Source organism: Oratosquilla oratoria, chromosome 7, assembly GCF_046742065.1.
Source record: "Oratosquilla oratoria isolate Oo_2021 chromosome 7, ASM4674206v1, whole genome shotgun sequence".
NCBI lineage: Eukaryota > Metazoa > Arthropoda > Malacostraca > Stomatopoda > Squillidae > Oratosquilla > Oratosquilla oratoria.
The window spans coordinates 62,659,176-62,679,586 of record NC_134783.1 but is presented as its reverse complement, the minus strand read 5'-3'; the positions used below and the strand labels follow the sequence as shown (position 1 = coordinate 62,679,586).

Below are 20,411 nucleotides of genomic sequence, written 5' to 3'. Positions count from 1 at the left end.
GGTACTTTGTCAAAAGCTTTTGTTAGGTCTAGAAATGCACAATCAGCCCATCCATCTCTTTCTTGTATTATATCTATTAGCCTTGAATAGAAACATATTAAATTGGTGACGCATGATCGTCCTTGTCTGAATCCGAATTGCCTTGGATTTAGTACGTTGTTTTTTTCCAAGTATTTTACCCATCTATTTTTGATAATTCTTTCACAAATTTTTGCTATTGTACTTGTTAGAGAGACTGGTCTATAGTTGGTAGGTTCTTCTTTATTTCCTCCTTTATATATAGGTACTATATTTGCTTTTTTCCAATCTTCTGGAACTTTTCCTTCTTTCAAGGAACTGCTTATTATGCTATGTATTTTGTCTGCCAGTTCATTCCTGCATTCTTTCAGAATCCAGTTTGCTATTTCATCTGGTCCATGTGATTTTCTGACATCAAGATTACTCAAGTGTATCAATATTTCATTCTTTGATACTTCTATTTTTTCTATAGGGGGGACTTTCTCTTTCCATTCAATCTCTTCAGGTTGTATGTTCTCCCTTGTAAACACTGATTTAAAATGTTTGTTCATAATTTCCGCCATTTCCATTTCCTCAGTGTATTCAACTCCCCCTTGTCTTAATTTCTCCAAGTCCTGTTTGTTTTTCAGTTTATTGTTTACAAATCTGTAGAATAGTTTTGGTTGATCTTTACATTTTTCTATGACGTCTTTTTCATATTTTCTCTTTTCCTCTGTGCACGTTTGTACATATTCATTTCTATAACTGGTATATATTTTCCATTTTTCAGGTTTTCTGTCTTTTTTCCATCTGGTCCAGGCTTTGTCTCTTTTGTCTTTTAACTCCCTACAACTTTTGTTGTACCAGCATTTTACATATTCTTTTTCTTGTTTTTGTCTTGGGACATACTTTTCCACTCCTTTTTTGTAAATTTTTGTCAAAATATTCCATTTCTTTTCCACTGATGTTTCTTCTTTGTATATTTCTTCCCAGTTTTCTTGTTGAAAGAATTCTCTTATTTTATCAAAGTTTGTTTTTTCATACATCATTCTTCCTTTTCTATATTGTTCATTTCTTTTCATATATTTTTCTTCATTAAGTTCCAGTTCAATCAATATGTGGTCACTTTTACCTATTGGTGTTTTATATTCAATCTTGTCCACTATTCTAGGTTCAGATGTAATTAATAAGTCTAGTCTCGATGGTTCTTCTTCATTTCTATACCTAGTGTTCTCCTGTATCCATTGTGTCATTGTGTGGTCAATAATCATCTCAAGTAGAGCGTTTCCCCATGAGTCGTCTCCACCCTTTACTGTCATTTCTTCCCAGCAGATTTCTTTGCAATTAAAGTCGCCCATCATAACTATTCTTCCTCCATCTTCCATTATTTTATTTAATGTTATCTTTGTGTCCTCTAACATACTTTTATGTTCACTCTCCTCCCATGAGGCTGTTTTTGGAGGCACATAATTTATCACAAATTTTCTGCTCTTCTTATCTCTGTCTTCCACTTCTATCATAATCATCTCTACTGTATTCTTTCCATATATGACACCTTTCACGTTTATATCCTTCTTAGTCAGGAACATAACTCCACCCCCTTGCTTTTTCTCTCTGTTTCTAATCCAATAATTGTATGCATCATGTCCTACACTGTTGGGTGGTAGTGGGCCTTTTAATTTTGTTTCTACAATTCCCATTATGTCCAGTTCTTTTTCCTTCAAATAATCATTCAGCTCATTCAATCCTGTTATTAATCCATCTATATTTGTGTAAGACACTCTTAGTTTTCTGCCACTTCCATTGTGTTCTCTGTTTCCCTTATGTTTTTCTTTTGTATGTCGAACTTCCTTAGTTTCATGTTCACTACTCTCCAATAGAATCTCTCTTTCTCTGACTCCGTTCTGTTCTCGTTTTTTGCCTTAGCTTCCAGTCTTTTCTGCTTTTCTTCCTCTCTTTCCTCTTTATTCATTTCTCTTTTTATCCATATCTTTTTGTATTGTTCACTTGTTGCTAGTTTCCCTGTTTTGGATAAGATATTCTCTGCCGTTGTTTGTGACTTGAATTTAATCTTAATTGGTCTGGTCTTGTCTGTGCTATACTTTCCGAGTCTAAATTTCTCTTCGATTTGTTTCATAATTTCTGGTTCATCTTCCTGAACTGATTCTAGTAATTGGCTTACTTATTCATTTTCCTCTTTGATTCTTGTGGTTCTATCTGTGTTGTGTTTCTCTTCCATTCCTAATATAATTATACATTTCTTCTTGTCTGCTAAATCTCTTACTATATTCTCCTTTTGTCTCATCACTTTAATAACTGAGTCTTCAGTATGTTCTTTCAATTGCTGTTTGACTATGTCAGTGAATGAAACCTTATTTCCTTCTTGGGTTTTCTTCCAATTTTTAGTTTCTTTAGCTATTGTCTCTCTGTTTTCTTTACTATTCTTCTTCAATTCCTCATTCTCCACCTTTACTTCTCTTAACTGTCTTTTTAGGTCTTCTATTTCATCAGTTAAGTTTTTATTCGCCTTTTCTAGTTCTTCCAATCTTTCAACCCTTTGTAAAATGGTGTTCATATGACCTAACCTACTCTCCAAGTCCTCGATCACCTTATCAACCTTCTTCTCTAGTCTTGTCAGTCGGGGGGGGTTTGTGTCCCCCCCACTCTCTTTAAATCCCTTGAAAATATTCTCATCACTTTCTACTGTATTGTTCCTATCTATGCTTCTAATCTTTACATTCTTATTAGACATTTCGTCGTCCTCCAGCTCGTCTTGCGGTCTCTTGTTTACTTTTCGGCGGTCTGTTAGGGCCAAGTCCTCTACTTCCTCATTACCTTCCATTTCCCCAGCAATCCCTCCCCTTCTCCTCTTTCCTTACTTTCCCACTACCCCACGAGCAATTTCCCCCCACCCTGTAAGTACAAAAAGGCACTTCTCTTTGCGTTGGGATCCACAATCTGCACTTTTCTTCAGAACGTTCTTCAAGCCGTCCGTTCGTTGAAAGTGTGTGTGTGTGTGTGTGATATAGTTTAATGTCACAAACTCTCCCCCTATCGGAAGGCTAGGATAGTGTCCCTCACAGAGGGCTTTGTACATACATATACCAAAGGCTTTTTCCTCTTACACATAGGGTAACCAAAAAGAAAAAGGCATAGAAACCACTCCCACCCATTCCATTTCCTATATATTCCATTTCCCTCCACCCTCCTCCCTCCTTCTTATCTTGGCACCTCCTGGATGATGGGTCATCCCTGCATCCTGTCCACTGCCCTGGGTCAGAAGCAGTGTCGCAAGACACAGCACATCCACAGCAAGGCCGCTTCATTAAATCAGCGACCCCCCCTCTCCGTCCCCTCATGCAGAAAAGGAGAAGATGGTGAGAAATCCCTTCGGGCTGCGACAAATTTTGCTCACACATACTACCTCACCCCCATCCCCCCACCCATTCCACCTCCTGCATCACAACATCATTCATATACAACCATTCTCCATTCACCCCTATCTTCTGTCCTCTCTTGTCCTTCCTCAACAGATATTCCCCTCTTCCCCAAAGCCCCTTTCACCCAATCCATCCATCTCATCCTAGGTCGCCCCCTTATGTTCACTCCCTCCACATCTGCCTTCGATACCTCTTTTACTAGTCTTTCTTCACTCATTCTTTCCATGTGTCCAAACCATTCCTATACTCTTTCATCCACCCTATCTCCCAACTCCCTTACCACCCCTGTTCTCCTCCTCACCTACTCATTTCTCACTCTGTTCTGCCTAGTAACCCCCATCATACTTCTCAGACACCTCATCTCAAACACATTCAAACTCCTTCTCTCTTATCTTCCATGTTTCTGCCCCATACAATCTCCTTTTTGCATCCATTCCCAGATGTCTATTTCTCATTACACTTTTTAATCCACCAAGGCATTTACTCGCTTCTCTTAATCTACATTCTACCTCCACCTCCACTCCTCCCTTTCCTGCCACATTCGCACCCAAGTATCTAAAACTATCCACTTCCTCCAGTCACTCTCCCTTAATGCTCACTTCCAGTCTGCTGTCACTTTCACCCCTTGTACATCTCATCACCTTACTTTTACCCACATTTATCTTCAACTTTCTTCTTTCACACACTCTCCCAAACTCTGACACCAACTTCCTTAATCCCTCCTCTGATCCTGCTAGAAGCGCAGTGTCATCTGCAAACAACAAGTGGCTCACCTCCCACTTTTCTCCATTTACTTTAAACATCTCCACCCCCTGACCACCTTTGCATTTACTTCTCGCACCACCCCATCCATGTATAAGTTGAACAGCCAGGGTGACATAACACATCCCTGACGAAGTCCCACCTTTACCTCAAACCACTCACTCTCTCCATTTCTAATCCTGACACATGCTCTACTACTGTCGTAAAAACTCTTGACAGCTCCTAGAAGCTTTCCTCCTATCCCGTAGATCTGCAAGACCTCCCACAGTGTCTTCCTGTCTACCCTGTCATAAGCCTTTTCCAGATCCATAAAACCCCAAAAAACATCCGCACCTTTTCCTATAGCTTTCTCACATATCTGTCTTACCACAAAAATCTGATCAACACAACCTCTCCCTGTCCTAAATCCACACTGCTCCTCGCCAATAACCCTTTGTTCCTCTCCTAATCCTCTCAATCAAGATCCTCCCATAAGCCTTCCCAACTACACTTAATATGCTAATCCCTCTGAAACTACTACACTCACACTTGTCCCCTTTTCCCTTGTAAAGTGGAACTATATAGGCACTCCTCCAGTCCTCCGGCACTCTACCTTCTCTCCAGTAAATATCAACCTCACCAGCCAGCCCACCACCACTGTACCTCCATTTTTTTTTAGACATTCTGCATGGCATCCTTCCAGACCAGGTGCCTTACCTTCTCTCATCATCGTAACAACTGCCTTCACTTCATCTATTTTCCTCACTCATCACTCTCATTTTCTTAGCACTTCCCACTGCAACTACCTTTCCCTCCCTGTCCTCCTTCACATTTAGCAACTCCTTAAAATACTCTGCCCATCCCCTTACTGCCTTCTCTTTCATTATCATCTCTCCATTTGCACCTTTTACCTTTTCTTATCTACTTGATTTGCCTCAATCTTCCTCTCTCAATTTCTTTCCAAAAAATCTTTTTATTTCAATTAAGTAAAGGGTGGAGATGGCTCATGGGGAAATGTTCTACTCGAGATGATTACTGACCATACAATGATGCAATGGATACAGGAGAACACTAGGTATAGAAATGAAGAAGAACCATCGAGACTAGACCTAATAATCACATCTGAACCTAGAATAGTAGAAAAGATTGAATATAAAACACCAATAAGTAAAAGTGACCATATACTGATTGAACTGGAACTAAATGAGGAAAAATACATGAAAAGAAATGAACAATATAGAAAAGGAAGAATGATGTATGAAAAAACAAACTTTGATAAAATAAGAGAATTCTTAAAAAAAAAAAAAACTGGGAAGGAATATACAAAGAAGAAACAACAGTGGAAGAGAAATGGAATATTTTGACAAAAATTTATAAAAAAGGAGTGGGAAAGTATGTCCCAAGACAAAAACAAGAAAAAGAATATGCTGGTACAACAAAAGTTGTAGGGAGTTAAAAGACAAAAGAGACAAAGCTTGGACCAAATGGAAAAAAGACAAAAGAGCTGAAAAATGGAAAATATATACTTGTTATAGAAATGAATATGTACAAGCGTGCAGAGAGGAAAAGAGAAAATAGGAAAAAGATGTCATAGAAAAATGTAAAGATGAACCAAAACTATTTTACAGATTTGTAAACAACAAACTGAAAAACAATCAAGATTTGGAGAAATTAAGACAAGGAGGAGTTGAATACACAGAGGAAATTGAAATGGCGGAAATTATGAACAAACATTTTAAATCAGTGTTTACAAGGGAGAACATACAACCTGAAGAGATCAAATGGAAAGAGAAAGTCCCCCCCATGAAAGAAATAGAAGTAACAAAGAATGAAATATTGAAACACTTGAGTAATCTTGATGTCAGAAAATCACATGGACCAGATGAAATACCAAACTGGATTTTGAAAGAATGCAGAAATTAACTGGCAGACAAAATACATAGCATAATAAACAGTTTCTTGAAAGAAGGAAAAGTCCCAGAAGATTAGAAAAAAAACAAATATAGTACCTATATATAAAGGAGGAAATAAAGAAGACCCTACCAACTATAGACCAGTCTCTCTAACAAGTACAATAGCAAAAATATGTGAAAGAATTTTCAAAAGTAGATGGGTAAAATATTTAGAAAAAAACAACGTGGTAAATCCAAGGCAATTTGGATTCGGACAAGGACGATCATGCGTCACCAATTTAATATGTTTCTATTCAAGGCTAATAGATATAGTACAAGAAAGAGATGGATGGGCTGATTGTGCATTTCTAGACCTAAAAAAAGCTTTTGACAAAGTACCACATAAGAAGTTGCTTAAGAAATTAGAAACTGAAGGAGGAATACAGGGCAAACTGCTTAAATGGATGGAAGACTTTTTGCAAGAAAGAAAAATGAGAGTAGTGATAAGAGACAAACACTCAAAATGGGATGAAGTAATAAGCGGTGTTCCACAAGGAACAGTTCTGGCCCCGATAATGTTTGCTATATAAATTAATGATATGGATGACGGAATTGAAAGTTATATGAGCTTTTTTGCAGATGATGCAAAACTGTTAAAAAAAGTGAACACAGAAGAAGACTGTGAATCACTACAGAGTGATCTAAATAAAGTACAGGAATGGAGTAGGAAGTGGGAGATGGAGTTCAACACTAAAAAGTGTAGTATAATGGAATTTGGAAAAAGCAAAAACAGTATAACAGGATCAACCGAAATTATTTTACAGATTTGTAAACAACAAACTGAAAAACAAACAAGATTTGGAGAAATTAACCTCTTCACTCCGGGGCACATCGCACGTCTAGCAGCATTAGCTGCCCGACGTGTGATGTTGTGCCATAATAATCGCATTATAAAAAATAAAGTCAGTGCTCAATCGTTCGTTCTCTTTCACCCGTGTATTTTGATAACCATAGAAAATTGATGAGGCCAGTTTAGAGAGAATGGAGGTTACGTAGGTATGACTACAATAAATATAATCAAGATGCTGATGTCGGCATCTTCGCGTACCCACATGCTCCTCATAGTGCCTACGTAGGCGTCACCATATGGAAGTGGTTAAGACAAGGAGGAGTTGAATACACAGAGGAAATAGAAATGGCGGAAATTATGAACAAGCATTTTAAATCAGTGTTTACAAGGGAGAACATACAACCTGAAGAGATCGAATGGAAAGAGAAAGTCCCCCCTATGAAAGAAATAGAAGTAACAGTGAAATAATGAAACACTTGAGTAATCTTGATGTCAGAAAATTGCATGGACCACATGAAATAGCAAACTGGATTTTGAAAGAATGCAGGAATGAACTGGCAGACAAAATACATAGGATAATAAACAGTTCCTTGAAAGAAAGAAAAGTTCCAGAAGATCGGAAAAAGCAAATATAGTACCTATATATAAAGGGGGAAACAAAGAGGACCCTACCAACTATAGACCAGTCTCTCTAACAAGTACAAAAGCAAAAATTTGTGAAATAATTGTCAAAAGTAGATGGGTAAAATATTTAGAAAAAAACAACGTGGTAAATCCAAGGCAATTTGGATTCAGACAAGGACGATCATGCGTCACCAATTTAATATGTTTCTATTCAAGGCTAATATAGTACAAGAAAGAGATGGATGGGCTGATTGTGCATTTCTATACCTAAAAAAAGCTTTTGACAAAGTACCACATAAGAAGTTGCTTAAGAAATTAGAAACTGAAGGGGGAATTCAGGGCAAACTGCTTAAATGGATGGAAGACTTTTTGCAAGAAAGAAAAATGAGAGTAGTGATAAGAGTCAAACCCTCAAATTGGGATGAAGTAATAAGTGGTGTTCCACAAGGAACAGTTTTGGCCCCAATAATGTTTGCTATGTATATTAAAGATATGGATGACGGAATTGAAAGTTATATGAGCTTCTTTGCAGATGATGCAAAACTATTAAAAAAAGACTAGTAAAAGAGGTATGGAAGGAAGATGTGGAGGGAGTGAACATTAGGGGGCAACCTAGGATGGGATGTATGGATGGAGTGAGAGGGGCTCTGGGGAAGAGGGGAATGTCTGTTGAGGAAGGATGGGAGAGGACAGAAGACAGTGGAATGGAGAATGGTTGTATGTGGATGATGTTGTGATGCAGGAGGTGGAATGGGCAGGGGGATGGGGGGTGAGGTAGTATGTGTTAGAAAATATTAACGCAGCCCGAAGGGATTTCTCCCTGAGGGGGGGTCGCCGATTTAATGAAGTGGCCTTGCTGTGGATGTGCTGTGTCTTGCGACACTGCCTCTGACCCAGGGCAGTGGACAAGATGCAGGGATGACCTGACATCCAGGAGGTGCCAAGATAAGAGGGAGGGAGGAGGGTGGAGGGGAGTGGAATATATAGGAAATGGAATGAGTGGGAGGTGTTTCTATGCATTTTTCTTTTTGGCTACCCCCCGTGTAGGGGAAAAAAGCCTTTGGTATATGTATGATGTATATATATATATATATATATGTGTATATATATATATATATATATATATATATATATATATATATATATACATGTACACACAACACTGAATGGGTCCCAGTGAACAGATTTACCGTTATGAACTAGAATTCACTTTAATTCTACACCATCAAGGTCGAGAAACTCGAGGAGGCATACATGTAGAAATTGAAATGTGGTACAGCCAAGTACTCAAACCTGTACCAGCATGTGACAAGTGATAGTGAGTCCTTGGCTGTACCACATTTCAATTTCTGCATGTATGCCTCCTCGAGTTTCTTGATGTTGATGGCTTAGATTTAAAGTAAATTGTGGTTGATAAATATATATATTTATATGTGTATTATATATGTGTTTGTATGTATGTGTGTATGTATATATATATATATATATATATGTATATATATGTATACATATATACTGTATATGTGTCAAACTTGATGTGTTTCTATTCAAGACTAATAGATATAATACAGGAAAGAGATGGATGGGCTGATTGTGCATTTCTAGACATGAAAAAATATTTTGATAAAGTGCCACATAAAAAGTTACTAAAGAAATTAGAAAGTGTAGGAGGAATACAGGGAAACTACTGAACTGGATGGAAGACTTCTTGCATGAAAGAAAAATGAGAGTGGTGATGAGAGCAAACATTCTAAATGGGATGAAGTGATTAGTGGAGTTCCACAAGGAACACTTTTGGCCTCAATAATGTTTGCTATAATTATTAATGATATGGATAAAGGAATTGAAAGTTATATGAGTTTCTTTGCGGACGATACAAAACTGTTGAAAAAAGTGAATACCGAAGAAGATTGTGAGTTGCTGCAGAGTGATCTTAATAAAGTATGGGAATGGAGTAGGAAGTGGGAGATGGAATTGAATATTAAGAAGTGTAGTATAATGTAATTTGGAAGAAGCAAAAAAAGAATAGTGGGATCATATTAACTGGGAGAGGAAGAAATAAAAAAGTGGAAAAGGAGAAGGACCTGTGAGTTATTATTATGAATAATATCCCTTGAGAAACATATAAACAAAATTTTTGGAGAAACTTATAATTTAACCCCTTCCATACGGTGATGCCTACGCAGGCGTCATGAGGAGCAAGTGGGTACGCGAGGCTGCCATATCGGCATCTTGATTATATTTATTGTAGTTGTGCCAGCGTGACCCCCATACTCTATAAACTGGCTTCACCATATTTTTTATGATTATCAAAATTCACGGGTGAAAAAGAACGAGCATTACAGGGGTTACTTTATTTTTTATAATGTGAGTATTATGACACAACATCGCATGTCTGGCAGCTAATGCTGCCCGTGAGATTTTCGCCTGGAGTGAAGAGCTTAATAAGAACAATCAAAGTGGCAATCCAGAGAGCAGCCTCAAAAATGGCACCTGCACTTGCAAACCTATTATATGAGGAGAGATTGGCTAAACTGGAGTTACCAACTCTAGACAAAGAAGGGAGAGAGGTGACCTACTGACCATCTACAGAATCATGAAGGGCACAGAAATAATCGATAGAAAGGAGAGGACTTGTTAAACTGGGACAAGAGAAGCAGAAGAGGACATGGAAAGAAAATAAAAAAACATAGCTACAGAATAGGTCTGAAGAAAAACAGTTTTCCATATAGAGTGGGTGGACTCTTGGAACAAACTAGACAATGAAATAGTGTGCACAAAAACCATTCATGAGTTTAAAAGCAAACTAGACACTGTGAGATAGAAAGGCGGGACACCACGAGCATAGCTCTCCTTCCCGCAAAATACAACTAGGTAACTACCCGGATGAAGAAATAGTGAAGAAAATACTAGTCACTTTGATAAGACCATAATTGGAGGATGCAGTGACGATGTGGTCACCAAGTACAAAAAAATGTATAACAAACCTTGAAAGAATACAAAGAGCAATTACGAAATTTGCCCCAACACTGTCTGAACTATCATATGAAGAGAAGCTGGCAAAAATTGAGCTACAGACATTGGAGCAAAGAAGAGAGAGAGGAGACTTGATAACTATAGAATCATGAAAGGCATGGAAATTATTGATAGAATCTAATAAAATGGGATGGTAGAGATACAAGAGGACACGGAAAGAAAATCAATAAAGACAATGGGACCTTTTGCAGTTAGTGATTTGATACCAGACACTGCCAGATTTTGTAATTCTTGCCGGAAAATAAATACTTTTTTGGGGCAAGTTTTATAAGCTTACAGAGGTTCATTGTACATTATTGTGTCTGAAATTTAAGTCAATTAATTTCATGATTGCAAATGGCATATAGCATTGTTTGAGCCTCTATTTATAATTACAGATGGTATTTGTAAAACAGCCTATAATTGTATCAAGCCAAGCATACATACATACATATCTGATAAAATGGGATGACAGAAATACAAGAGGACACGGAAAGAAAATAAAAAAAGACAGCTATAGAAGAGATTTGAAAAAGAACAGCTTTCCACACAGAGTAATAGACAGTTGGAACAAGTTAGATGAGAAAGTGGTGTGTGCAAAAACAATACATGAATTTAAAAATTGTTTAGATAAAATGAGAAATGAAGACGGGACCCCACGAGCATAGCTCCCCTTCCCGTAATATACAACTAGGTACAACTAGGTAAATACATATACCAAGGCTTTTTCTCCCTTACTAGGGAGGTAGCCAAAAAGGAAAAGGCATAAAATCATTCCCTGAAAACACTCCACACCCATCCACCCTCCCTCCCATCTTAGCACCTCCTAGATGACAGGTCATCCCTGCACCCTGTCCACTGCCCTGGGTCAGAAGCAATGTCGCAAGACACAGCACATCCACAGCAAGGCCGCTTCATTAAATCGGCGTCCCCCCCTCTCCGTCCCCAAGCCAAGCAATTTGTCATTTTCTACCGACTTCAATGGACGTATACTGATATATACTTTCATTTGAATGCATCAATCAATAGGCAAATCCATGTAATGTATAGAAAATATAATTTTGCATTGAAGACTTAATTTTTCCGGTACGATTACGGTTTGTCTTTCTCTTACTTTTTCTTGAATCTGATGTGCAGTCTGCCACAGCACACGTAAAATTAGTCACATTTGTTTGAAAATAGCTCCCAGCAAATCTAAGAGGCTATTGTTTACACAAACGTCGCTTACCTCATACATCCACCACCACTGTTATCTTTTATCTCACTGATTATCTTCATATACAGGACATGACAGTGATATCCATTATTTTTCAACACTCAGATAAAATGCACAAACCGAAATCAACATCCTCTTATTTTTACTGCTCATACTTCAGTAGAAATAATTTCCTGTTTTTAGTTTTATCTTATAATTAAATTTACAAAGCCTTATCACACACCAGTAAGTAAAAATTATAACATTAAGAGTCATGTTTTTAATTTTGAATACACTTATGCAGCAATTTATGTCATATTTTTTTTTAATATTGGTTTCCAAATTAGCTAAGTCACCCCTTTGCCTCGTGAAATCCGAGACAATTGAAAATTCTAGCGCTAATAGGAATCTATGAGCCTGACTGGGAAAGGTTCCATTATAGAAGAGACTTGAAAAAGAACAGCTTTCCCTACAGGATAATAGACGATTGGAACAAGTTAGATGAGAATGTGGTGTGTGCAAAAAACGATACTTGAACTTAAAAATAGTCTAGATAAAACAAGAAATGGAGTCAGGACACTATGAGCATAGCTCCCCTACCCGTAAAATACAACTAGGTAAATACACATACACACACACACCCTATATATATATATATATATATATACATACATACATATATATATATATATGTATATATATATATATATGTATATATTTATATATATGTATATATATATATATACATTTATATGTATATATATACATTTATATGTATATATATATATATATATATATGTATATATATACATATGTATATATATATATATATATACATATATATATGTATATATACATACACATTTGAACAAAATGTACCAGCACATTTGTAAAAATTAATCATGAAGAAGCCATAGAATAAAAGGAAACTTAGAAGAAAGTATAATTTATATTTCCGTTAATAGCTATTGTCCTCTTCAGGAAAGTACAAGTTACAAGAAATGATTGAGATATGAATACAATAAAGATATAAGGGAAGGAGTAATAGGGATAGCATGACAGGCAACATTATGTCACACAGTATGGAGTCAGAAGGGAGGCGGGTATGTGGTCAAATGGGTAGAGGTGTGAGGTCAGAAGGGAGAGGGATGTGGGGTCAGGAGTGTTGGGGGAGCAGGGTCAGGAGGGTGAAATTTTTTAACCAAACAGCTCACAGCTAGATGTGAGATTATGTCCAGGGACCATTGACCTTTCAAGATGTTCAAGTTCAGACATTCTTCTATTAAGGAAGATTCAACACTTTTTCTCCTGAAGCTGCAGTTGGACTTAAACAAAATTTTTGGCCTTGTCCCAGTCAAGACTATGAATTTTGGTGCTGACATGTAGGAACACAGTGGAATTTTCCTGGGCATATCTAATAGATCTTTCGTGCTCAGTTAATCTGGTGTTAAAGTCTCTGCTGGTTTGGCCAAGGTACACAAAATCATAATCTCTACATGGTAGGCTATAAACTCCTGGAGCCTCAGTTCCTCTTAACTTCGTTGTGGTGGGGCTCCAAACTATTCCAGAGAATGTTTTGAATTGAGGAAGTTGAAATTAGAATTGTTATCAGGTCTTCTAATATGAAGGTGGATGGGAGAAGAAAATAAATGGAAATGACAAGAGGAGATCATTGGTTTCTTCTGGAGTCCATTTGCAATCTCCTCAGTCCTGCACTTCCAGTTATGGATGTGGTGATGATGAATTTTGGGGATGGGGGGGTAGGGACATGATTATAATGTGTATTTCTCAGGGCCACCTCTGGTAGCTAATAATCTTTGTTCCCTCTCTCATGTATAATGTAAATGGGTGTGTATTTTTATCGCAAGGAATAGTTTAATTTACTTTAAAACATGACATTCGACCATATTTGATACTGTTTTCTAGTGAAAACTTATTAAAAACACTTAATTTTCAAGTAACTCACATGATTCAGTTTTTTGACACTATTTCTCTCCCTGAGGATAGTAAATTCAAGTCGATACATGGGAACAGAAGTGTGTTGCTCCAGATACAGTCCAATGCTGCTCTATTTCCATATGTAAATTCTTTTGTTGCTCTAACATATCTCAGCTCTACCTCTATACTGTTGTCACCAAAATCATAATTACCATCACAACTATAGTGAGCTCTCGTTTGAGTGAAATTTTATTTGATGGATTCTCAATTTAGCATTATTTTCTTTTTGACCTATTGAAATCTGTCACTACATCAAGAAAGGTTCTACAAAATCATGATTTTCCATTGCTGCACTTCCAATTTGTTGTAATAATTAGTCATGGGAATAGGGATATACACTCCTATTTCAATTGCTGTGGGGCAAGTTGCTTCACTCCGATGTCAGTGCCATTCCTCACAATTTTCCAGGGCAACTCCCCACACAGGCATCTTTTTTTATTTCAAATAGCATTCAGCAGGATTGGTCACTTTGTTCCAGCCAAAGGTACTGTAGGCATCCTCTTTCAATAAGGGTTGTCTCACATGATAATTCTGTGATTGACATCAACATCAAGAAAGTATACCATATGCATATATGGTCAGAGCTGATGTTCATGAATTGTGCTGGTAACATACATGAGTCTCACAGGGCAGTTGCTAGTTTGATATGAAGCCTTAACAGAAACACCTCATCATTCTCTGAAGACAGTACTCAAGATGTTGAAATGCCTCTTCAAGTCAGCTGTACAACAAGACTGGTATCACAAGCGATTTGAAAATTCTGATATTAGTTACCCTACATAAGTGTCAGAAACACTGTTTAAACAACCTCATTGGCCAAGCCAATTTTGTAAATGGCTTCCTGACATGAACTAATACTGTTCTGCACTACAAAACTATGTGGATCTTTCCTTGCCACATGCATGGATAGACTGAACTGTATCATTCAGCAAACCCTCCAAATGCTTGAACCTAGGTTATAGTCCAGGAGACCTGGGGTCCAAGCAGTCTTGCCTGCATATCTAGCCATTAGGGAGCTGCAACCAGGGGCTCTAATGACAACACAAGAAGTAAAACATCATTGGCAAAAACAAGTTAGAGAATACTAATTTAGCTGATGGATACTCTGCATTGACATTCATCACTGCCTAATACTCAGTCTATGCAAGTATTGAAAATATCAGCCAAGGACATAACCCTACCTCACTCATGGATTAGCAGGAAAGAAGTCAGACACACCTCTATTATACTTCACACCACTCTGCCCCAGAATATAAGTTTGACATCAAGTCAGTGATCCTTACAGGAATACCATGGATGCACAAATCCCAGAGTACCCCATGAAGCACTGAATAAAGTGCCTTTTTGAAACCATTATAGGCTGTAAGCAACTTTGAAGTAAACTTTAAGGAAACCATATCCAATTTAGTAGAGATTTCCAGTGAATTGACAACAAAATCTATTTAGAGGAAAATTCTTTTCAATGGTGGAGTGATTCGAATCATTCCATTTAATCGAGAGTTTACCATAACGCCTCCCTCCAACTACCACTCTTTCATTATCCTCAGGTTTTAGTACTCTGTATAGTTGCTCATGAAGCCAGTGAAAGCTGAATCAGTTATTTGTTGAAGAAGGCAGCATTCCATTGCAGTTGCAAGGTGAACTACTGTACCTGGTTTGTCTAACACCAGCACAGCCCTCAATGTCGTAGGGACGCTGCCCATACTGCTGTTACCAGTGCTGCTGCTGCAGTTATTACATTTTTGACTGGCACTGCTACTACTACTACCTCTGATGCTACTGTTACCTTTAATACTACTTCAGAATTATGTTATTTTGATCAAACAATATTTCCCTGCTGCTCTTGGTGTCCCCTTGACCCCAGTCCCTTTGTCGTGATTACCACAGTCATATGGCTTTTGTCTTTCTTTTGACCACGGTGATGACTTGCTGCTGCTGCATCTTCTCCTTCTCTTCTTCCTCCTCTGCCCAATCTCACAGGTTCCTGCGTCGCCCTTGAGGACTTCAAGCTGTGATTACGACTATGAGGCACGTAAAGCAAGTTCGTTGACAGTGGGGCATCATCGCTACTGCACGCAATACTTCCCCTGCCTCTAATGTCTGGCTTCCCTGCACGTCAATATTATCGCGCTTCCTCATATCAGACATGCCTTTACAACCCCATCAATTTACTTCCTCACTGCACCTTTCCAGACACCTTGTTATATAGTTTCTGGAAACCTCTTGCAGATATGTTTTATCTCACCCTTGCATTTATTCTTTATCTGCTGTCTCTAGAAAAAACTACAAGCCAAATTTATATTTCTCAAGATATTAGTAAACTTTTTCCACATTTGACATACATACTATACTTTTCTTCACAATGGCAAAACAATTTGAGGAGCAGGATGAGCAGTTATGTAGATATGTAGAAAAGGTTTAGAATCACAAAAAGATATAATTGAAAAAGAGAAAACCTTTCATCTCTCAATGATATACTGTACATACAAATTATTATGTTTTTAAATTACTGTTACTATGAATCAGAGGAAAAGTCATACTTAGGAACTATGAATATTAGAAATATTAAGTGATAAGAAATACAGAAATTCAATGATTAGGGTTGTGGGAGGGCTGAAATGTTGGAAATTAAATCTCATTTCAACTGCATTGGCAACTCTTCCCAGTGGTCTTGTGTGGAGTTGCAACCTACAGTACATTGTAGTAAAGCAGACTAACTTCTTCCCTACCAACCTACTCTATAGAATTAATTGTAATTAGAGCCAGGTTATTCTTTTCTGTTTTGGGAACCTTATCATAATGAAAGGGTTTACTATTTTGATCTATAGGTTTTATTAAAGTTGATGCTAGGCAATTTTAGTCTGCTAAGGAGTAACATGGGGTTAAGTGCTTGCATTGCTTTCATAACAATGTCTTCATCCTGTCCTACATGCAACTATTTTTAACAGCTTCCTAACATTGTTAAGTCTCTTTAATACTCATTGCTTCATTCTAGTAGCTCCTTCTATCCCCAGATGGAACTCATATCTAGTTTTGTCTATTTTCTTTATTCATTTATTTATCTGTTTATAATTATTGTTTTTATTATTATTATTGTCATTATTATTATAATTCTTATTTCTATTATTATCGTTATCATCATTATTGTTATTAATATTGTTATTATCATTATCATTACTGGTATTATTATTATTATTATAATTAGTATTATTATTATTATTATTATTATTAATATTGTGAAACATAAGAGAGGAAGAGTTTAAATGTGTTCGAGATGAAATGCCTCAGAAATATGGAAGGGGTTAATAGGTTGGTTAGAGTGAGAAATGATGTAAGGAGTAGAACAGGTGGAAAAGGAGTTGGGAGATAGGGTTGATGAAAGAGGCAGAGGTGGAAGGAATGAACATGAGGGGACGACCAATGATTAGATGGATGGATGGGATAAAAGGGGCATTGGGATAGAGGGGAATGTCTGTTGAGGAAGGAAAGGAGAAGACAGAATATAGGAGTGGAGAATGGTTGTGTATGGATGATGCTGTGATGCATGGAAGGGAGTGGGTGGAGGAGGGGTGAGTGAGGGAGTGTGTGTGAATGATATTTTGATGCAGCCTGAAGGGATTTCTCCCCATCTCTTTTTCTGCATCAGGGGACAGAGAGGAGGGGTCACTGATTAAATGAAGTGGCCTTGCTATGGATGTGCTGCATCTTGCTACATTGCTTCTGATCCAGGGCAGTGGGCAAAATGCAGGGATGAATCCCACCATCCAGGAGGAGCCAGGAGAAGAGGGAGGGGTGGTAAATGAGAGTGGAGTACATGGGGATGAAATGGGTGGGAGTGGATTTATAACTTTGGCTACCTCCCTTGTAAGGGGGAAAAAGCCATTGGTATATGTATGTATTGTTATCATTAATATTCTATTATTATCATTATTATCATTATCTTTATTATTATTATTGTTATTGTTATTATTATTATTATCACTATTATTATCATTATTACCCCATCTCGGGTATTGGATGCATGTTATTGTGGGGTAAAAATCTGCTAAGTAGCATGCAACTGATACTTTAGGGTCTATATGGGGCACCCCTACAGACCAGAGCCACACATAATTTTGTGTTAAAGGAAATATCTACTCATAGAGAAATGATGCTACTTTATTGTACTATGACTGTCCCAACATTATGCCCCCCCCCTACTCTTAATATTGTCTTGTACAATTTCTCTGAATATATATTTAAATTTTTGCTAAACCATGGGGTAGGGGAGAAAGAATACTACCACCAAGTGTTCCCACTTGGGTCATAAAAAGGGACAAAAATGGGACAGAGGATAGGACTGGGCATCCTACTCTGTAGCCCTAATGGGGAAAAAAAAAAAAAAAAAAAAAAAAAAGAGGATCTGGAAGGAGTTTTCCAAGCAAAACCCCAAGGGTTTGGGTCTTCTAATATGTGTGTGGGTGTGGTACAGATGAGAGAAAAAGGGAAGAGATAGGCAGTATATTTGTGAGAAGAAAGATGGATATATTGGCATTAAGTGAAACCAAGTTGAAAAGGAGAGGTGAAATTAAGTTTGGGAGTGTAGTGGGGAGGGTGTCCAGAATGAGGAGAGGACAAGGGAGAGAAGGGGGGCTATATTAGTAAGTAAAGAGATAGGTAAGCATGTGGTGGAGTAGAACAAGGTTTCTTCAAGGTTGATTTGGATGAAGATGAAATTGAGAAAGGAGACGTGTGTTTTTGTAAATGCTTATGGGCCTGGTAGTGAGAAGAGTGTAGAGGAAAGGGAGGCTTTTTGGATAGATTTAAATGAATGCATAGAGGATTTAGGGAAAAACGTCAATGTAGTGTTACTGTGAGATCTAAATTCTGGGGTGGGAAATGAACCAATAGGTGGAGTGCCTGGGAAGTGTGGAGTGCCAGGAAAAAATTGTTGTGCAAAGTTGATGGTGGAAATGTGTTTAGAGAGTTGATTATATGGAAATGTGTTTAGAGAGTTAATTATAACACATTGTTTGGGAAGAAAGTCAAGCATAAATGCATGTGGAAGAGGGTGGTGGAAGGAAGGGTGGTTGATAGGGCTTTAATGGACTATATATTGGTGTCCAGGAGAAGAATAAGAAAATTTTTGGATGTACATGTTCTTAGGAGAGAAAGTGGGGGAATATCAGATAATTTTTAGTGGAAGGTAAGTTGAGAGTGGATGATAGATGGAGAAGAGGAAAAGGACAGAAGGTAGGGAGGTGCTTAGAGTAAACTGCTTAAATGAGAAGGAAAAGGAGTACAAGAAGAAGCTAAGAGGAGTGGAAGGAGGTGAAGGATAGAGTAGAGGTAGGAGTAGAGGTAGAATGGAGGTGTTTCAAGGAGGGAGTGACAAAGGGTGCAAAAGCATGTGGAATAAGGAAGACAGGAGGGAATAAGGAATGGTATTGAGGGGTGGGATGGTGAAACAAGGAAGTGGGTTGAAGATAAGGAATAAGCATTCACAGACTGGTTGCAAAATAAGATGAAACATATGAGTGGTACAAAGAAAAGAGAAAAGAAGCAAAACATAAGATAAAGGAGAGTAGATGTAAAATAGGGTAAGAGTATGACAAAATTTGTTGTTTGATGATGGGAGGTACTAAGAAAATAACAGTGATGGATGAGGAAAATGAGGAGAAATAAGAAAAAAATTAGGTGAAAGCAGTTATTAAAATGATGAGAGCAGGTAAGGCACCTGGGTTAGATGGGTGTCATGTGGAGTGTCTAAAAAAGGGAGGTACAGTGATGGTGGGCTGGAGTGCCTGAATAGTACCACTTCACAAGGGAAAAAGGGACAAATGTGAGTGTGGTAGTTTGAGATGGATCAGTGTGTTGAGTGCATTTGGGAAGGCTTATGGGATGGTTTTGATTGAGAGGATTAGGAGAGGAACAGAGTGTCTCACTTCTTCTGATGCCGGTACAACAGTATCATCCACCAGTATGTCATCAAGGTAGGAATCTGTGACCTTCAGTGTTTCAGTCTTCTCCAGTACTATCCTCAGGATCCTCATCATTATCCTCAGAGCTGAGCACAGCCCAAATCCCAGTCTGGTCAAGCAATATGTTTTACCTTTATATTTTATTAGTTGGTATTTCCATAGCTTCTTGGCCATGTGAATCTGTAGGTAAGCCACCCATAGATCTACAATTGTAGATGCCCCCTCATTTGGCACCATTTACATAGGGTCTCATTACATATGTCTACAAAATCATGACCAGTATGACACCTCATGAACTGGTTCAACTCTTGGAAATCCAACACTAGTTGGACTCAGAAATCCCTCATCAATCCACTGCTATACTTCAATGTCAAAGTCATCCCTTACCCATTCTCCAAAAGTGTTTTCATTGAAGTCAAATTTGTTCTTCAATAGAGGGGAGCCTTTTTTAAGTTAATACTCTACCTCCCACTTCTGGCCAACAAATTTTGCCGGGAAGTCTTTGTCCTCAATTATACAAGGCGCCGCCTTCTTATCAAAGTTGAGTTTTGTGGCGACACTGCCCTTCCTGGCCCTCAGTGTCACCCCTACATCCATTTCCAGCCTCAGACGGGTCCTCCCTCTCCCGTTCTTGCATATCACTCCAATCCTCACTTGTCCAGCAACAAATGTGACTTCTCCAAGCTGTGCAATTGCATC

The 20,411-nt window shown here is 37.9% G+C and overlaps 1 protein-coding gene across 12 annotated transcripts in view; it reads left to right on the top strand.

Moving 5' to 3' along the window:
- LOC143027184 (popeye domain-containing protein 3-like) overlaps nucleotides 1-20,411 on the top strand; it is a 404,351-nt gene that overhangs the window by 221,126 nt on the left and 162,814 nt on the right. For 2 of the 12 annotated variants that reach the window (XM_076188338.1, XM_076188336.1), the window contains one exon: nucleotides 15,733-15,780. The exons of the other annotated variants lie outside the window; for them this stretch is intronic. In XM_076188338.1, coding sequence (XP_076044453.1) covers nucleotides 15,733-15,780 — 48 coding nt within the window. The remainder of the gene's footprint in view (nucleotides 1-15,732; nucleotides 15,781-20,411) is intronic. 12 annotated transcript variants of the gene reach the window in all.